This window comes from Oratosquilla oratoria, chromosome 34, assembly GCF_046742065.1.
Source record: "Oratosquilla oratoria isolate Oo_2021 chromosome 34, ASM4674206v1, whole genome shotgun sequence".
NCBI lineage: Eukaryota > Metazoa > Arthropoda > Malacostraca > Stomatopoda > Squillidae > Oratosquilla > Oratosquilla oratoria.
The window spans coordinates 28,391,893-28,410,071 of NC_134810.1; the positions used below are offsets into that span (position 1 = coordinate 28,391,893).

Below are 18,179 nucleotides of genomic sequence, written 5' to 3' on the forward strand. Positions count from 1 at the left end.
TAAAAAATATGTCCAACCATTTTTCCCCACAAAAAATTAAGCATTTTTGCCGTCTATTCATGGTATATTATAGCAGTCTTAAAGGGTCACTGTAAAAACTAACTTTGCTGGGCTGGATCTCCATGGATCATGATGTTTCTAATATCTCTATATTATTTCACTAGTAATTTGCATGTAATCTTGAAACAATATTATAATATGTTTTAAATCTTGATTTTAGTCCTTGATCCTTGTAATTCTATGCACAACCATTTAGGAACTTCAGTTCTCCCTTAATCATCTATTGCAAGAGTATCTTTGATATGACTACTGAGGAATGTCATCAAATGATAAACTCTAGATTCCCATAAAAAATAAAAATAAAAACCTCCCACCCACCCACTTTTGAAAAACTAAGGGGACAATCCCCAACAATTTTTTATGCAACCTTATAATGTGAGGCACTGGCCTGAATAGAGCCATGCCAGTGTAGTCCTTATTTATTTTGAAAGAGATTTTTTGGTTAGGCTGATGTCTAAGGTAGTCTGGTGGAGTATGGAATTCAGAGGTCTGACTAGGAATGCTAGTTATGTGATCTGAGTGTGTATGTATTTTTGTTTGGACATGTGAGGTACAGAAGAGGTTATGGTAGATGTTTGAATGGTATGTTGCTCTGGTAATTTTTTGTTTCTTCCCACAGATATCTATGAGAGGATTCAAGGAGCATTGCCAGCAGCTGCAGGACTTTGGGTTTCCAGGTAAAGAAACTTGAAACATCGAGTGACTTCTGGGATAACCTAGAGGCTGTTGTCAGTTACCTGGACATAAGTGAGTGTTAAGTGACCCCAGTTACCATGCATCAGCATTGTACCTAAGTCCCAGTATGAGGAAGTTTTTATCTATTGTTGCCTGTTAAAAGTGATATTTGGGTGTTTTGATGATTTATGGTTATCTAGGATGAAACAAGTACATGATGGAATGCTTGCAATTATACGATCAAACAGTGCTAAGACTTGGCTCTTTGGTATGGTAATCATACTGATCCAACACCTTAAGTTTTGACAAAATAAATTCCTGAGGAAGTACATGCTAACTAAAGACAATAGCACATTAGCCTGTTCAGCTCTAGCAGCACACAGACAAGATCACAACATATTTGGGACGGAGGACCATGAGAGAGATAGTTCCCTCTATAACTCCAGTGTCATAGTATGCTGACACTGTGGGGCAAACAATAACAGCTAACAAAGAAGTACCACAAACTGAATAAAATAACCTAGTAGTAACCACAAAAGGACAACTTGTAACCCTCTACATGGAAGGGGATAACCAAAAAGGTTGAACCTATTTGCAATTAAGGGATGACCCTTCATCCACAAGGAGCTAAGATGAGAGGAAAACAAGGGTGGTGGATGGGAGTGGAATGGGTTGGAGTGGGTGTATGCCTTCTGACTTGGTGTCATGATTAGGGGTATGCCGATTCCATTTTTTGCCGATGCCAATTCCTATTCACCCTTAGTTGCCAATGCCAATACCGATTCCTATTCACCCTTAGTTACCAATGTCGATACTGATTCCTATTCACTCTTAGTTGCCAATGCTGATACCAATTCCACTTTATATAATCATGGTATATCAGTTTTTAATGTGGATGAAGGTGAAACTGGGTAAGGAGAAGTGGGTTTTTGTAAGTGCATATGGGCCTGGTAGTGAGAAGAGTGTAGAAGAAAGGGAGGCTTTTTGAATAGATTTAAACGAGAGCATAGAGGGATTAGGGAGAAATGTCAATGTAATAGTATTGGGAGACCTTAGTGCTAGGGTAGGAAATTAACCAATAGACGGAGTGGTTGGGAAATGTGGAGTGCCAGGAAAGAATTATAGTGGAGAGTTGATGGTGGAGATGTGTCTGGAAAGAGAGTTGATGATAGCAAATACAGTGTTTCGGAAGAAAGTCAAGCATAAGTACACATGGGAGAGGGTGGTGGATGGAAGGGTGGTAGACAGAGCGTTAATGGACTATGGAGTGGTAGATAGGAGTATAATAGAAAGAGTTAAGGATGTACATGTTCTACGGGATGAGAGTGGGGGGAATATCAGATCATTTTTTGGTGGAAGGTAAGTTAAGAGTGGAGGATAGATGGAGAAAGAGGAAAAGGACAAAAGATAGGGAGGTGCTTAGAGTGAACTGCTTAAATAAGAAAGAAAAGGAGTACAAGAAGCTGAGAGAGGAGTGGGAGGTAGTGAAGGATAGAGTAGAGCTAGGAGTGGAGGAGGAATGGGGATGGTTCAGGGAGGGAGTCACGGGGTGTGCGGGGATGGTGTGTGGAGTGGGACAGGAGGAAATAGAAGGAAGGGCAGTGAGTGGTAGGATGAGGAGGCAACGGGGGTTGTGGGGGAGAGGGGGGCGAGCTTTCACAGATTGGTTGCAAATAGGATGAGGGAGTCATATGAGAGGTACAATGAAAGGAGAAGAGAAGTGAAGCATAAGATGGGGGAGGCGGGGAGGAGAGCGGATGTGGCGTGGGGTGGGAGTGTGACAGAGAATTTTGAAAGTGGTGGAAAGATGTTTTGGAAAGAAGTTGGGAGGGGAGGAGGAGGCGAGTCGGGTGGAGAGGAGGTGGGGGGGTGCGGATGGAGAGATGATAATGGGGGAGAGGCCAGTGGGGGGTCCTGAGTGTTTTGGGGAGTTCCTGAATGTGAAGGAGGATAGGGAGGGAGGGGTGGTTGCAGTGGGAAGTGCTGGGAAGATGACTGTGGTGAGTGAGGAAAATGGAGGAGAGGTGGGGAAGGATGTGGTGGGGGCAGTTGTTGGGAGCAGGTGGGGCACCTGGTCTGGATGGATGTCATGTGGAGTGTCTGAAGGGGGGAGGTACAGTGATGGTGGACTTGCTGGTGAGATTTTTGATGTTTGTTTGGGAAAGGATGGAGTGCCGGAGGACTGGAGGAGTGCCTGTGTGGTTCTGCTTTGCAGGGAAGAAGGGGACGGGTGTGAGTGTAGTGGTTTTGGGGGGATTAGTTTGTTGAGTGTGTTTGGGGGGGCTTGTAGGAGGGTCTTGATTGGGAGGATTGGGGGGTAGCAGAGGGAGTAATTGGTGGGGAATGGTGTGGGTTTGGGACAGGTAGGGGTTGCGTGGATCAGATTTTTGTGGTGAGACAGATGTGTGAGAAAGTTGTGGGAAAAGGCAAGGATGTTTTTTGGGCTTTTGTGGATCTGGAAAAGGCTTGTGACAGGGTGGATGGGAGGGCACTGTGGGAGGTTTTGCAGATGTGTGGGATAGGAGGGGGCTTTTGAGAGCTGTTGGGAGTTCTTGCGAGAGTGGTGGAGCATGTGTCAGGATTAACCACTTCACTCCGGGCCAAAGTCTCGCGGGCAGCATTAGCTGCCAGACGTACAATGTTGCGTTATAATACTTGCATCATAAAAAATAGTCACCGCTTATATCGATCATTCTCTCTTTCACCCGTGAATTTTGATAACCATAGAAAATGTGATGAAGCCAGTTTAGAGAGTATGTCAGTTATGCAGGGACAACTACAATAAATATAATCAAGACGCCGATATGGCATCCTCGCGTATCCACTTGCTCCTCATGCCGCCTACGTAGGTGGCATCGTATGGAAGAGGTTAAGAATGGAGAGAGTGAGTGGTTTGAGGTGGGGGTGGGACTTCATTAGGGATGTCTTGTGTCACCCTGGCTGTTCAATTTGTGCATGGATGGGATGGTGCGAGAGGTGGGTGCAGGGGTGGTGGGTCAGGGATTGGAGGTGGTTGGGGTAAGTGGAGAGGGGTGGGAGGTGAGCCAGCTGTTGCTTGTGGACAACACTGCACTTGTGGCAGGATTGGAGGAGAGGTTGGGGAAGTTGGTGGCAGGGTTTGGGAGGGTGTGTGGGGGAAGTAAGTTGAAGATAAATGTGGGTGAAAGTAAGGTCATGAGATGTACAAGGGGTGGGTGTTGAGGGAGGGAGGCTGGAGGAAGTGGATAGTTTTGGATGCTTGGGTGCGAGTGTGGCAGGGTGGAGGGGTGGAGGTGGGGTGTAGATTGAGAGAAGCGAGTAGATGCCTTGGTGGATTGGGGAATGTAACGGGAGGTGGACATTTGGGAATGGATGCTGAGAGAAGGTTGCATGAAGGAGTGATTGTGCCAACAGCACTGTGTGGGGCAGAGGCATGGAGCATGGGAGGGGAAGAGATAAGGAGTTTGAAGGTGTTTGAGATGAGGTGTCTGAGAGGTATGGTAGGGGTTGCTGGGCTGGATGGGGTGGGAGATGTGGAGGTGGGGTGGGGAGCGGGGGTGGGGAGAGTTGGGGGATGGGATGGATGAGGGAGTGTTGGGATGGTTTGGATGCATGGAAAGAATGAGTGAACAAAGACTAGTGGGGGAGGTGTAGAAGGCAGATGTGGAGGGGTTGAACATGGGGGGGGGGGGCAACCTGGGATGAGATGGGTGGATGGGGGGGAGGGGCTTTGGAAAGGAGGAGAGTGTCTGTGCGGGAGGGATGGGAGAGGACGGAGGACAGGGGTAGGTGGGGGGTGGTTGTGTGTGATTGATGCTGTGATGCATGAGGTGGAGTGGGTGGGGAATGGAGGGTGAGGTAGTATGTGTGAGAAAATTTTGACGCAGCCCGAAGGGATTTCTCCCCCATCTTTTCCTTTTCTGCATGAGGGGACAGAGAGGGTGGGGGGGGGGCCCGATTTGATGAAGCAGCCTTGCTGTGGATGTGCTGTGTCTTGCATCACTGCTTCTGACCCAGGGCAGTGGGCAAGATACAGGGATGACCCGTCATCCAGGAGGTGCCTAGATGACAGGGAGGGTAGAGTGTATTAGGGATGGAATGGGTGGGAGTGGTTTTTATGCCTTTGTTTTTTGACTACCTCCCTTGTAAGAGGAAGAAAGCCTTTGGTATATGTATGTATATATATATGTAATATAATGTAATTAAACTATGATTTTTTACTTGCTTTATAATCTATGTAGATTTATACATGCCATATTGGCTACTTTTTAACTATTCTATTATGTATTTACTTTTTATTATGTACTTGTTTCCATAAAAATTCTTGTTTACAAATATTTTTAAACCAGCATCACTAAGCATAATTAATAAGTGGTTTTATTCTACAAGCAAGTAGTACATAATCACTAAAATAACACATAAATGCATAAAATAAAAAAAAACTAAATACTTTCTATTATGTTGTTGTTGATGAACAACTTATTAGATAAAACAAACTTTAATATAAACTTTAAAAATGCTAATAAAATAATGTGATACTACTGTATTTATAAAGATGCCAGATGGTTTTTAATTTAAAGATTTTTAAACCTCTACTGTCTACTTACAAAAATTGTATTTTTGAATAATAGAGAAGAACCATTAAGCCAAAAAGTATAAAGATGTATTATGTATCTACTTGTCAAAATACATAAAAAAATCTTTATAAATGATTCGTTTTGCTATAAATTACTGCGTAGTTAATGGGAGTAAATCCGTCTGCCCAATTTTTTACTCTTACAAGTGTGTAAAATCGACAGAGTTTATGGACACCTGGACGATTTACTCCCATAGTACTCTCGCTTAATTTCTGTTGTAAAAACTTTTGTTTCAATATATATATATATATATATATATATATATATAAAATACAAAAATAATATTAAAAATTAATATAATTTGCCCTAACATTTACTCTGACTTGTCCTGTTATTTTAAAAGCATCAGCATCAACAAAATATTGCCGATACCAAATCCCATTCTCAAAAAAATGCCGATTCTTGCCTATGCTGATTCACCAAAAAAGTGCCAATTCTTGCCGATGTTATGCCCATTATTCAGCACACCACTAGTCATGATCTTTGTCATAAACTCTCAGGTTTAGTGAGTATGAACTTGTTTATCAAGAGATAATAATCCAGGAATGAATGAATTAATGACAGGATTTTTTATTATATTTAACTCTATATTTTTAACAATTTATGGCCTTTACAAAATTTGCAATGGAAATTTATGAAGGTGCACCAATAATTTTTACAAAAGAAAGTTAAAATATTGATTTAAAAATTATTAATGCAGATTAAAATGATTCACAATGCAAATACACTAAAACCAAAGGAGCAAAGCCTAGTTTAACTTAAAAAGTCCTGTCACCAAGCACAAACAACAAAGTACAAAAAGGTGACAAGGACACACTTAAACTGGGAAAGTTGTTTAAGATAAAAAGTCCTGTCACCAAGCGCAAATAACAAAGTACAAGAAGATGACAAGGACACACTTAAACAAAGGTATGGGTTACCTTAATTTATGGTAATTTATGGCAAGTGGCAGCTTTCCCCTCAGGGAAAAGAAGGGAAAAAAAGCCAAGACTGGACTGCCTTTACATAGTCTAACATAACCATGAGGCTGCCAAAAACCGCTAGGGGATGGACTGGCACCTAATGGCTTTAAATAAGACAAAACATACATAATCCTTACTTACTAATCTTAAACCTATTCAGAGCCCATTACAATATTTCTGAGTCTCACATCTTAACTTAAAATGTCAAAGACATATAAAATAAAAATACATATATACTGTGATCTGGCAATCACCTTGGACTGACAGATACAAAATCCCTTCAATTTCTGAACAGGGAAACTACATGATTGACCTGAACACAAAGACAGGTAGAGTGTATGAAAGTAAGTCTCCTTAGATCCACACTGTACTTTTAAGAATTACATAACAAATTAGAATAGAAAATATAATCTCCTACACATACTGTTATAATGGCATATCCCCAGTTGAGGGGAACAACAAACAACTCTTTTAGGCTGGGGTGAAACTCGACTCTTGGGAAGGTTGCTAGATGAGTTCTCAGCCCACCCACCCCTCACCATAAATAATGTCAAAATCTCAGTGAAACTGGTCTTAAGATGTTGACAGACACAGAACACAAGGCTGGACACCAAAAACAAATGTGAAGTGTGTGAACAGGAAAAAAGAGGGAAAAATATAAATTGTGAAATGTGAAAATGTGACACTTGACTACCTCAATTATAAGGGGGAAAAAGCCCTTGGTATATAGAATAGATAGATAGCAATGAAGGGCATAACACAGCTAAACAGAATTATCTGGTATTAATCAGAAATGAATAAGAAGAAACAAGTTTTCAATCGGATGAAAAGATCTTTCTCCTTTCACTTTTGAGTAGAAAAAAGAGGATGTGTAATATCTCCAAAAACACTGTATCTGTTACATGGAAATTGAAGAAGGAAGGAAACTTTAATTATCAGTTATTTTTATAATTATCAGATAAATTTTTGGTGCTCAAAATTTATGCTAGCCACTTGAAAATAATTCATCTTTCTTCAAATTCTCCCAATCCATACAACCAATCCATACAACCAATTTTCTCATTAACATGAGAAAAGAACAAGATGTAAACAAACCATATTTCTCTTTTCCATATTAATACATTCACTTACTTGATTAGCACAATGTCTCCAACCTTACAAATGCCTTCTGGGTCATGTGCGTAGAACTTCTCGTGTTTGGAGACATACTGTAAGAGAAAGTACACGTAAGAAAACTGTTAAAAACAGCATTATCATTATAGTAATGCATTACATACATACATACATATACCAAAGGCTTTTTCCCCCTACATGGGGGGTAGCCAAAAAGAAAAAGGCATTGAAACCACTCCCACCCATTCCATTTCCTATATATTCCACTCCCCTCCACCCTCTCTCTTATCTTGGCACCTCCTGGATGACGGGTCATCCCTGCATCCAGTCCACTGCCCTGGGTCAGGAGCAGTGTCACAAGACATAGCACATCCACAGCAAGGCTGCTTCATAAATTCGGCGACCCCCACTCTCCGTCCCCCCCATGCAAAGGAGAAGAAGGGGATAAATCCCTTCGGGCTGTGTCAAATTTTTTTCTCATAAATACTTCCTCACCCCCCCCCATCCACCACCCACTCCCCCTCATGCATCACAGCATCATCTATACACAACCCCTCTCCATTCACCCCTATCTTCTGTCCTCTCTCATCCTTCCTCCACAGACATTCCTCTCTTTTGTAATGCCCCTTTCACCCCATCCATCCATCTCATCCTAGGATGCCCCCTCATATTCACTCCTTCCACCTCTGCCTTCCACACTTCTTTTACTAATCTTTCTTCACTCATTCTTTCCATGTGTCCAAACCATCCTAATACTCTTTCATCAACCCTATCTCCCAGTTCCCTTTCCACTCCTGTTCTCCTTATTTCTCACTCTATCCACTACCCTTGCATTCACCTCTCGCACCACCCCATCCATGTATAGATTGAACAGCCAGGGTGACATAACACATCCCTGACAAAGTCCCACCTTTACCTCAAACCACCCACTCTCTCCATTTCTAATCCTAACACAAGCTCTACTACTCTCATAAAAACTCTTGACTGCTCTTAACAGCTTTCCTCCTATCCCATATATCTGCAGTACCTCCCACAGTGCCTTCCTGTCTACCCTGTTGTAAGCCTTTTCCAGATCCATAAAAGTCCAAAAAAACATCCTTACCTTTTCCTATAGCTTTCTCACATATCTGTCTTGCCACAAAAATCTGATCTACACAACCCCTACCTGTCCTAAACCCACACCGTTCCTCACCAATTACTCCCTCTGTTCCTCTCCTAATCCTCTCAATCAAGATCCTCCCATAAGCCTTCCCAACTACACTCAACAAGCTGATCCCTCTGAAACTACTACACTCACACTTGTCCCCCTTTCCCTTGTAAAGCGGAACTATACAGGCACTCCTCCAGTCCTCCGACACTCTACCCTCTCTTAAACAAACATTAAATAACCTCACTAGCCAATCCACCATAACTGTACCTCCTTTCTTCAGACATTCTGCATGGCATCCATCCAACCCAGGTGCCTTACCTGCTCTCATCATCTTAACAGCTGCTTTCACTTCATCCTTCCCTATTTCTCCTCCATTTTCCTCACTCATCACTCATTTTCTTTGTGCTTCCCACTGCAACTACTTTTCCCTTCTTATCCTCCTGCACATTTAGCAACTCCCTAAAATACTCTGCCCACTTTCCTCTCACTGTCTTCTCTTCCATTATCATCTCTCCATCTGCACCTTTTACTTTTTCTTCTCTACTTGATTTGCCTCCTCTTTCTCTTTTAATTTCCTTCCAAAACATTTTTTCATTGCTTTCAAAATTTTCTGTCATACTCTTACCCCATTTCACATCTGCTCTCCTCTTTGCTTCCTTTATCTTATGCATAACTTCCCTTCTCTTTGCTTTGTACCTCTCATACAATTCCCTCGTCCTAATTTGTAGCCAATCTATGAATGCATGCTTCTTTTCTTCTACACATTTCTTTGCTTTCTCATCCTACCACTCACTACCCTCCCTTCTATTTCCTCCCACCCTCCTTGTTCCACACACCATCTTCGCACACCTTATGACTCCCTCCTTGAACCATCCCCATTTCTCCTCCACTCCTATTTCTACTCTATCCTTTACTCCCTTCCACTCCTCTTTCAGCTTCTTCTTGTACTCATTCTCCTTTTTTTTTCTCATTTAAGCAGTTCACTCTAAGTACCTCCCTAGCTTCTGCCCTTTTCCTCTTTCTCCACTCTCAATTTACCTTCCACCAGAAAATGACCTGATACTCCCCCACTCTCTCCCCTTAGAACATGTACAGTGGCCGCAAAAAGTTTGGGCGCAAAATTATAGGTGCACAAACTTTCCGCTAAACTCAAAACATGCGAAAAATACAACTTTCCGCCCAAACTTTTCGCTATTTTTCAATGCTAGCGTTTGTACCCGTATTTAGCCGAGACAATATGCACTACTTGGCAACTCTGTTTAGGCGCACTCGATGTCACGTGGAGTCAGTTTCTAAACATCTCTCACGGAGAGTAGTCTTTTTTTTGCGGTGGTCTCTGTTTTTGTGCCTTGATATCTCCGTAATGGGAAGTGGTAAAGAGCTGGAAAGAGACACAGTTGTTACAATCATAACCCTCTATAAGGAGGGTTATAAGTGTAAAGATATTGCTACTCGTGTGGGAACTGGAGTGCGTCAAGTGCAAAAGTGGACCAAGAAATTTCGAGACGGAGGAAGTGACATCATTCCTACTCCAAAGCATCGCTCTGGTCGGCCAAGGAAGATATCAAATCGTACTTCTACGGTTATTAGGAGGCAGTTAGATAAAGATCCAATGCTCACAGCTCGAAAACTGAAAGAAAATAACCCTGCACTGCTGCATGATGTGTCTGTAAGATGTATTTCTGATCATTTAGCCAAAGATTTACAATACCGTAGTTGCTGTGCTAAAGTTCTTCCCCTCCTAAGTGCAAAAAACATACGTGATCGCATAGCATTTTGCAAGAAATATAAGGACTGGTCCTTAGAAGACTGGGAACGAGTATTGTGGAGTGATGAGTCAACGTTTGTGGTGTCGTTGGGCTGCAGGTCGAAGCGTGTGAGGCGCCCCAGGGGGTCTGACCCTAATGACCCTCGCTATACAGCTAAAGTGGTGAAACATGCTGCAAGTGTTATGGTGTGGGGATGCTTTGCATTTGGTGGAGTTGGCAATTTAGTGTTTCTTGCACAAAATGAGTGTGTAAATCAGCACACTTATTTTGAGTTATTGTGTGATAACCTGCCTGAAAGTTTTGAAAAGTGCAATGCTAGTTGGTTTATGCAGGACGGAGCTCCTGCTCACACAGCTCGGTCTGTTACCCAATGGTTAGAAGACTGTGGTGTTGATTACTTCAAAAAATGGCCTGGAAATTCTCCAGACCTAAATCCCATTGAGCACGTATGGCATATAATTAAAAAACAGCTTCAAGATTGTGACATCTCCACTGTAGCTAAGCTAAAAACAGAAATACAGGATATTTGGGATAATGTTATTCCTCAACACGTACAAAACCTGGCAAGATGCATCCCGGCATGTTTGGAGAAGGTCATAAAGCTTAAAGGAAAATCGCTTGGTAAATAAGGTATGTAATAAGCCATTTATAGGTCTTTAAATGATTATTTAAATGTCACAAGTGTTTACATTTGTGTCTCGTTAATTACGCGCCCAAACTTTTCACGGCCACTGTACATCCTTAACTCTTCCTACCATACTCCTGGTCACCACTATAAAGTCCATTAACGCTCTATCTGCCACCTTTCCAAGTTGCTGGTGACAGCATTTCTGAAACAATAATTTGTGAAAAAACAAAGCGGTTACATGATGACCTTAAGCGAGACAGCCCTGGAACCAGTGCACAGTGATGAATTTAAAGCAAGTAGGGGTGGTTTGATCGATTTAAGAAGTGAAGTGACATTCACCGTGTTATTAGGTGTGGGGAGGCTGCCAGTGCAAACAAAGATGCTGCTGAAAAGTTTGTTGGGGAATTTAACAACTTTGTAGAGAGTGAGGGATTTACTCCTCACGAAGTTTTTAATTGTGATGAAAATGGCCTTTTCTGGAAGAAGATGCCTAAGAGGACCTTAATCACAAAAGAGGAGAAATCATTGCCAGGACACAAGCCTATGAAAGACAGGCTTACACTCTTGTTTTGTGCTAATGCTAGTGGGGACCTCAAAATTAAACCTTTGCTTGTCTACCACTCAGAAAACCCAAGAGTGTTCAAGAAAAATAATGTTATAAAAAGTAAACTCAGTGTAATGTGGAGGGCTAATAGTAAGGCTTGGGTAACAAGGCAGTTCTTCACTGAGTGGATGTATGAAGTGTTTGCCCCGAGTGTGAAAAAATATCTAGAGCAGAAAAATTTACCACTCAAGGCCCTTCTGGTAATGGACAACACTCCTGCTCACCCTCCAGGCTTGGAGGAAGATCTGGTGGGTGAATACAGCTTCATCCAAGTGAGGTTTTTGCCCCCTAATACCACTCCTCTAATCCAGCCCATGGATCAGCAGATCATTTCAAACTTCAAAAAGCTTTACACAAAAGCACTTTTTCAAAGGTGCTTTGAAGTGACCTCTGACACAGAACTAACCCTCAGGGACTTTTGGAAGAACCATTTCAATATCCTTCATTGCTTGAGGATAATAGACAAAGCCTGGGGGGAAGTTTCTTTCAGGACACTGAACTCTGCCTGGAAGAATCTGTGGCAAGACTGTGTGGCAGCCAGAGACTTTGAAGGCTTTGACACGGAGCCTGTAGTGGTGGATGATATTGTGTCCCTGGGGAAGTCCATAAGTTTGGATGTACGAGTAGATAGTGATGATATGGAGGAGTTGGTCGACGACCACAGAAATGAGCTGACAACTGAAGAACTCCAAGAACTGCACAGGGAGCAGCAAGAAGTGGTTGAAGAATTTTCTTTAGAGGAGGAGGAAAGTAGTAAGGGAAGCATTTCCACTGCGGAAATTAAAGAACTGTGTTATCACTGGGAGATAACACAGTGGTGGAAAAATGGCATCCTAATACTGCTATGGTCAACAGTAGCATCAATTTGTTCAATGACAATGTTATTGACCATTTTAGAAAAATTCTGAAAAATCGTCAAAGGCAGACAACATTGGACAGGTTTTTAAAGAAAGAATCCCAATATTCTTCAAGTGCAAAAAGACAGAAAAAAAGAAAGAACATCAGAAAGAGAGAAAACACCTGAAGGGATGTTACCTGATGTTTATATGGAAGGTGACTCCTCTTCCAAACAGTAACATCAACATCCCTCCTCCTCCTCTCCACCTTCCACTTATGCCATCAGCTCACCTCAGTACAGGTAAAGTGCAGTTAAATTTTTATCTATTTCATGTACAGTATCTATTTCATGTACAGTACTGGGTCTGGAATGGATTAATCCAATTTACATTATATCTTATGGGAAAAAATTATTTGCCATTCAAACAGCCTCCTGGAATGGATTGTGTACGAACAGCAAGGTTCCACTGTACGAAATTAATAATTAATTTTCTAGGATCACATACATACATACATACATATACCAAGGCTTTTTCCCCCTTTCAAGGGAGGTAGCCAAAAAGGGAAAGGCATAAAAACACTCCCACCCATTTCATCCCTAAATACACTCCAAACCCCTCCCACCCTCCCTCTCACCTGAGCACCTCCTGGATGATGGGTCATCCCTGCACCTTGCCCACTGCCCTGGGTCAGAAGCAGTGTCGCAAGACACAGCACATCCACAGCAAGGCCGCTTCATTTAATCGGCGACCCCCTCTCTCCGTCCCCCCTTGCATATAAGGAGAGGACGGGGAGAAATCCCTTCGGGCTGCATCAAAATTTGCTCACACATACTACCTCACCCCCCACCCCCCGCCCATTCCTCCTCATGCAATCACAACATCATCCATATACAACCATTCTCCACACCTCTGTCTTCCGTCCTCTCCCTTCCTTCCTCAACAGACATTCCCCTCTTCCCCAAAGCCCCCTTCACCCCATCCATCCACCTCATCCTAGGACGTCCCCTCATGTTCACTCCATCCACATCTGCCTTCCATACCTCCTTTACTAGTCTTTCTTCACTCATTCTTTCCATGTGTCCAAACCATCCTAATATTCTTTCATCAACCCTATCTCCCAGCTCCTTTTTCACCCCTGTTCTCCTCCTCACCTCCTCATTTCTCACTCTATCCAGCCTAGTAACCCCCACCATACTTCTCAGACACCTCATCTCAAACACATTCAAACTCCTTCTCTCTTCTTCTCTTATGTTCCACGTTTCTGCCCCATACAGTGCTGTTGGCACAATCACTCCTTCATACAGTCTCCTCTTCGCATCCATTCCTAAATGTCTATTCCTCATTACACTCTTTAATCCACCAAGGCATTTACTCGCTTCTCTCAATCTACATTCTACCTCCACCTTCACTCCACCTTTTCCTGCTACATTTGCACCCAAGTATCTAAAACTATCCACTTCCTCCAGTCGCTCTCCCTTAATGTTCACTTCCAGTCTACTGCCACTTTCACCCCTTGTACATCTCATCACCTTACTTTTACCCACATTTATCTTTAGCTTTCTTCTATCACATACTCTCCCGAACTCTGTCACCAGCTTCCTCAATCCCTCCTCCGATCCTGCCACAAGCGCAGTGTCGTCCGCAAACAACAGCTGGCTCACCTCCCACTTTTCTCCATTTTCTTTAACCATCTCCAATCCCTGACCCACTACCCTTGCATTCACCTCTCGCACCACCCCATCCATGTACAAGTTGAACAGCCAGGGCAACATAACGCATCCTTGATGAAGTCCCACCTTTACCTCAAACCACTCACTCTCTCCATTTCCAATCCTGACACAAGCTCTACTACTCTCATAAAAACTCTTGACAGCTCCCAAAAGCTTTCCTCCTATCCCATAAATCTGCATAACCTCCCACAGTGCCTTTCTGTCTACCCTATCATAAGCCTTTTCCAGATCCATAAAAGCCCAAAAAACATCCTTACCCTTTCCTATAGCTTTCTCACATATCTGTCTTACCACAAAGATCTGATCTACACAACCTCTACCTGTCCTAAATCCACACTGTTCCTCACCAATTACTCCTTCTGTTCCTCTCCTAATCCTCTCAATCAAGATCCTCCCATAAGCCTTCCCAACTACACTTAACCCCTTCCATACGGTGCCGCACACGTAGGCGTCATGAGGAGCAAGTGGATTCGCGACGCTGCCATATCGGCGTCTTGATTATATTTATTGTAGTCGCCCCTGTGTTTTTACATTCTCCCAAATGCGCCCTGAATCCCATTCTCTGTGGTTTTCAAAATTCGCGGGTGAAAGAGAGAACGATCGATATAAGCGGCGACTATATTTTATGATGCGAATATTATTACGTTACGTCATACGGCTGGCATTGGCTGCTGCCCGCGAGATTTAAGTCCCGTACTGAAGTGGTTAACAAGCTAATCCCTCTGAAACTACTACATTCACACTTGTCCCCTATACAGGCACTCCTCCAGTACTCTACCCTCTCCCCAGCAAACATTAAATAACCTCACCAACCAGTCCACCATCACTTGACCTCCCTTTTTCAGACATTCTGCATAGCATCCATCCAGACCAGGTGCCTTACCTGCTTTCATCATCTTAACAACTGCCTTCACCTCATCCTTCCTTATTTCTCCTCCATTCTCCTCACTCATCACTCTCATTTTCTTCACATTTCCCACTGCAGCTATCTTTCCTTCCCTATCCTCCTTCACATTTAGCAACTCCCTAAAATATTCTGCCCATCTTCCCCTTACTGCCTTCTCTTCCATTATCATCTCTCCATCTGCACCTTTTACCTTTTCTCTACTTGATTCGCCTCCTCTTCCTCTCTTAATTTCTTTCCAAAACATCTTTGTATTACTTTCAAAATTTTCTGTCATACTCTTACCCCATTTCACATCTGCTCTCCTCTTTGCAACCTTTACCTTTTGCTTTACTTCTCTTTTCTTTTCTTTGTACCTCTCATATGACTCCCTCGTCCTCTTTTGTAACCAATCTGTGAATGCTCGCTTCTTCTCTTCTACAACCTTCTTTGTTTCCTCATCCCACCATTCACTACCCTTTCTTCTATTTCCCCCTGTCCTTCTTGTTCCACACACCATCCTTGCACACTTTATGACTCCCTCCTTGAACCATCCCCATTCCTCCTCCACACCCATCTCTACTCCATCCTTTACTCCCTCCCACTCCTCCTTCAGCTTCTTTCCGTACTCCTTCTCCTTTTCCTTTTCATTCAAGGAGTTCACTCTAAGAACCTCCCTACCTTTTGTCCCTTTCCTCTTTCTCCATCTATCCTCCACTCTCAACTTACCTTCCACCAAAAAATGGATATTTAACATGAAATTTATGGTGTTGGCAAGTTTTTAGAAGTGCACACCTATGCAATATAGCAATAGAAAAATATTAATTTTGTAAATTATAACACATCAATGTAATATATGTTATTCTTGGCAGAAATTAATAATAGAAAAGGTGGTAAAATTTTAGGTGTAATTTATACTAATAGTTATACTTTAAAGAGAGCTCAAGTTACGTTACTAAGAGTGCTTTGGTGGGGATTAGAGGGGTCTGGGGGGCAAGGCCCCCACCTAGGTTAGGTTAGATTAGGTTAAGTTGGGTTGAGGTTAGGTTGAGGTTAGGTTAGGTTGAAGTTAGGTTAGGTTAAATTAGGTTAGTTGTACACAAATTCGCAACTCTCGGTCCTCTCGAAGCTTCATGAATTTATTCCCTAATTTAGGGTTAGCAACTCTTGCGCGGGCGGAATGGGCTTCGCTATATGTACCGGATTGAGCGAGAAACTTTGCGATTCTTTGGTAACGCTGCTCAACAATAACATAGCTACGCTCGCGTCAGCCGCCGCCACTGCTTCCCTCAAAGGTGTAATCTATGTATTTTCATATATTTTTTATATGTTCTTGTTGATTTTAGACCTGTTTTGCAATGCGCATTACTCGATTTAATGCTCCCCACCCAAAAACCCCGATTTCCCACAGGGGCAAGATCATTGGGGAGATGTAGGCATAAGTTGAAAATTTCATTACTTGAAAACTACGGATTTGCGACGGAAATGATGTACACCATCAATCAATACACAACATATCTCACCAGAAACACATAAGCCACATCAGAAAATCGTTGGTTGGGTGAAACTATAAATTGTGATATTCAATCATATTATGATATTGTCCTAATTTTCCAATGCAAAGCCAAGTAATGTGTCAGTATGCATGATAGACATTACAATATAATTTTTTAAAGTACATAACGTGTAAGTAATCTCCATGACATGCCCATGTTATTTTCTGTTATGGAATATTCGGTCTCGTCTCTCGAGCCAAGGCAACGACCAACGTGTGTCGTGTACCGGTAACCGTGATGTACCATTTGATAAATTTCAGCTTACCATTAATAAATTCTTATCAAGTATAGGCCTTTTAACTTTAACTCTTGCTGCATTGCTAATTTCATGGGCTATACACTGCCCAATTAACATAAAGTTTCTTCCTATTGCACTGGCCATTTCTTGTCAACAATTCACAAACGCAGATTTCAAGCCTGCAGACGGAAATGTTTACAACATGTTGATCGATGATTATTATGTAGTTCTAAAACTTGTATGCAGCAAACATTGGTTATACAATTTTCTTATCAATTATTCGTTTAATATTCAGAGGAATATATTCTAATATAATAGTATATAATATGTTTTTTATGTATTCTTATTTAAAAGAATTTCAAAATTTAGATGATCAGAGAAGTTACCATATTTCATATACATGTTTCGCGTCCAAAGAATATGCACGAGACCTGAGCTATCTTATCACAAATATTTTTACAAAATTCCTTTCAAACAAGGATTCTATCTACATAGGTAAGTATTATTAGCATTATCTTACATGGATGACTTCCTGGAAGAGGCCGACTCCAGATCTACATCATCAACTTGTGGCGGATTACCTTTGCTTTATAACCATACTTCAATTCTTGATTAAACCAGAATTTATCAAGTCCGACCTCAGACTGGTTGACTGATGTTGCTGTGATCACTAACTCAGAAAACTGATAGCAGTTATATATCACTCTGCACGGGAAAGCATACTTCCTGTTATTGTTGTGGTTGGTTATCACATCATGGTATAGAGGATTGTCCTTAGGTGAAGAATTGATGAAAGCTCAATTCTTTTAATTAAGGACTTGTCGACTTGCTAGGTAAGACCACCCACTTGCGCGGGATCGGTTTTTGTGGGAAGGGAAGAATGTCTGTAAGAAAATGAAAAAATAGTAGTGTATAAAAGAGGGCATTTGCCACCGGGCGATTGAGCGAGCGATTAGGGGCGGTTGGTGGTCGTGGCTCAGGAGAAATGGGCAAGGAACTCGGACAGCGGCGCCGACGCCTGGGATTAGAATCACCAAAAATTGAGAAAATGGTAGGAGGCGTAGTAGTAGAGAAAGGTGGAAAAACGGGAAAATCTTTAGTGGGAGGTAAACTGAAATGAGAAGATGTAGTATAAGAGAAAGTTAGAAAGGAAGTGAATTTTAGTTGAAGAAAAAGTACATGTGATGTTTGTGCGTGGGGCGTGGCTATGTTCGTGAGAGGTGTGTGTATGTATCTTACGGGAAGTGAGTAGAGTTCACTTCCCGTGTGTAGAAAGCGCGTTCCTGATTAGCCCCAGGGCATGAGAGTTCCTGTTTATCCCCAGGTTGGGTTTGAGAGTCAGGAGAGCGGATCCAA

At 42.2% G+C, this 18,179-nt stretch overlaps 1 protein-coding gene across 1 annotated transcript in view; it reads right to left on the bottom strand.

Moving 5' to 3' along the window:
* Positions 1-17,033, bottom strand: part of mRpS17 (mitochondrial ribosomal protein S17) — a 32,804-nt gene extending 15,771 nt beyond the window's left edge. The window contains exons 1-2 of the mRNA XM_076173287.1: positions 16,851-17,033; positions 7,445-7,521 (exon numbers count right to left, since the gene is read on the bottom strand). Of these exons, the coding sequence (XP_076029402.1) occupies positions 7,445-7,521; positions 16,851-16,967 (194 nt within the window). The 5' untranslated portion in view covers positions 16,968-17,033. The remainder of the gene's footprint in view (positions 1-7,444; positions 7,522-16,850) is intronic.
* Positions 17,034-18,179: the final 1,146 nt, after the last annotated feature.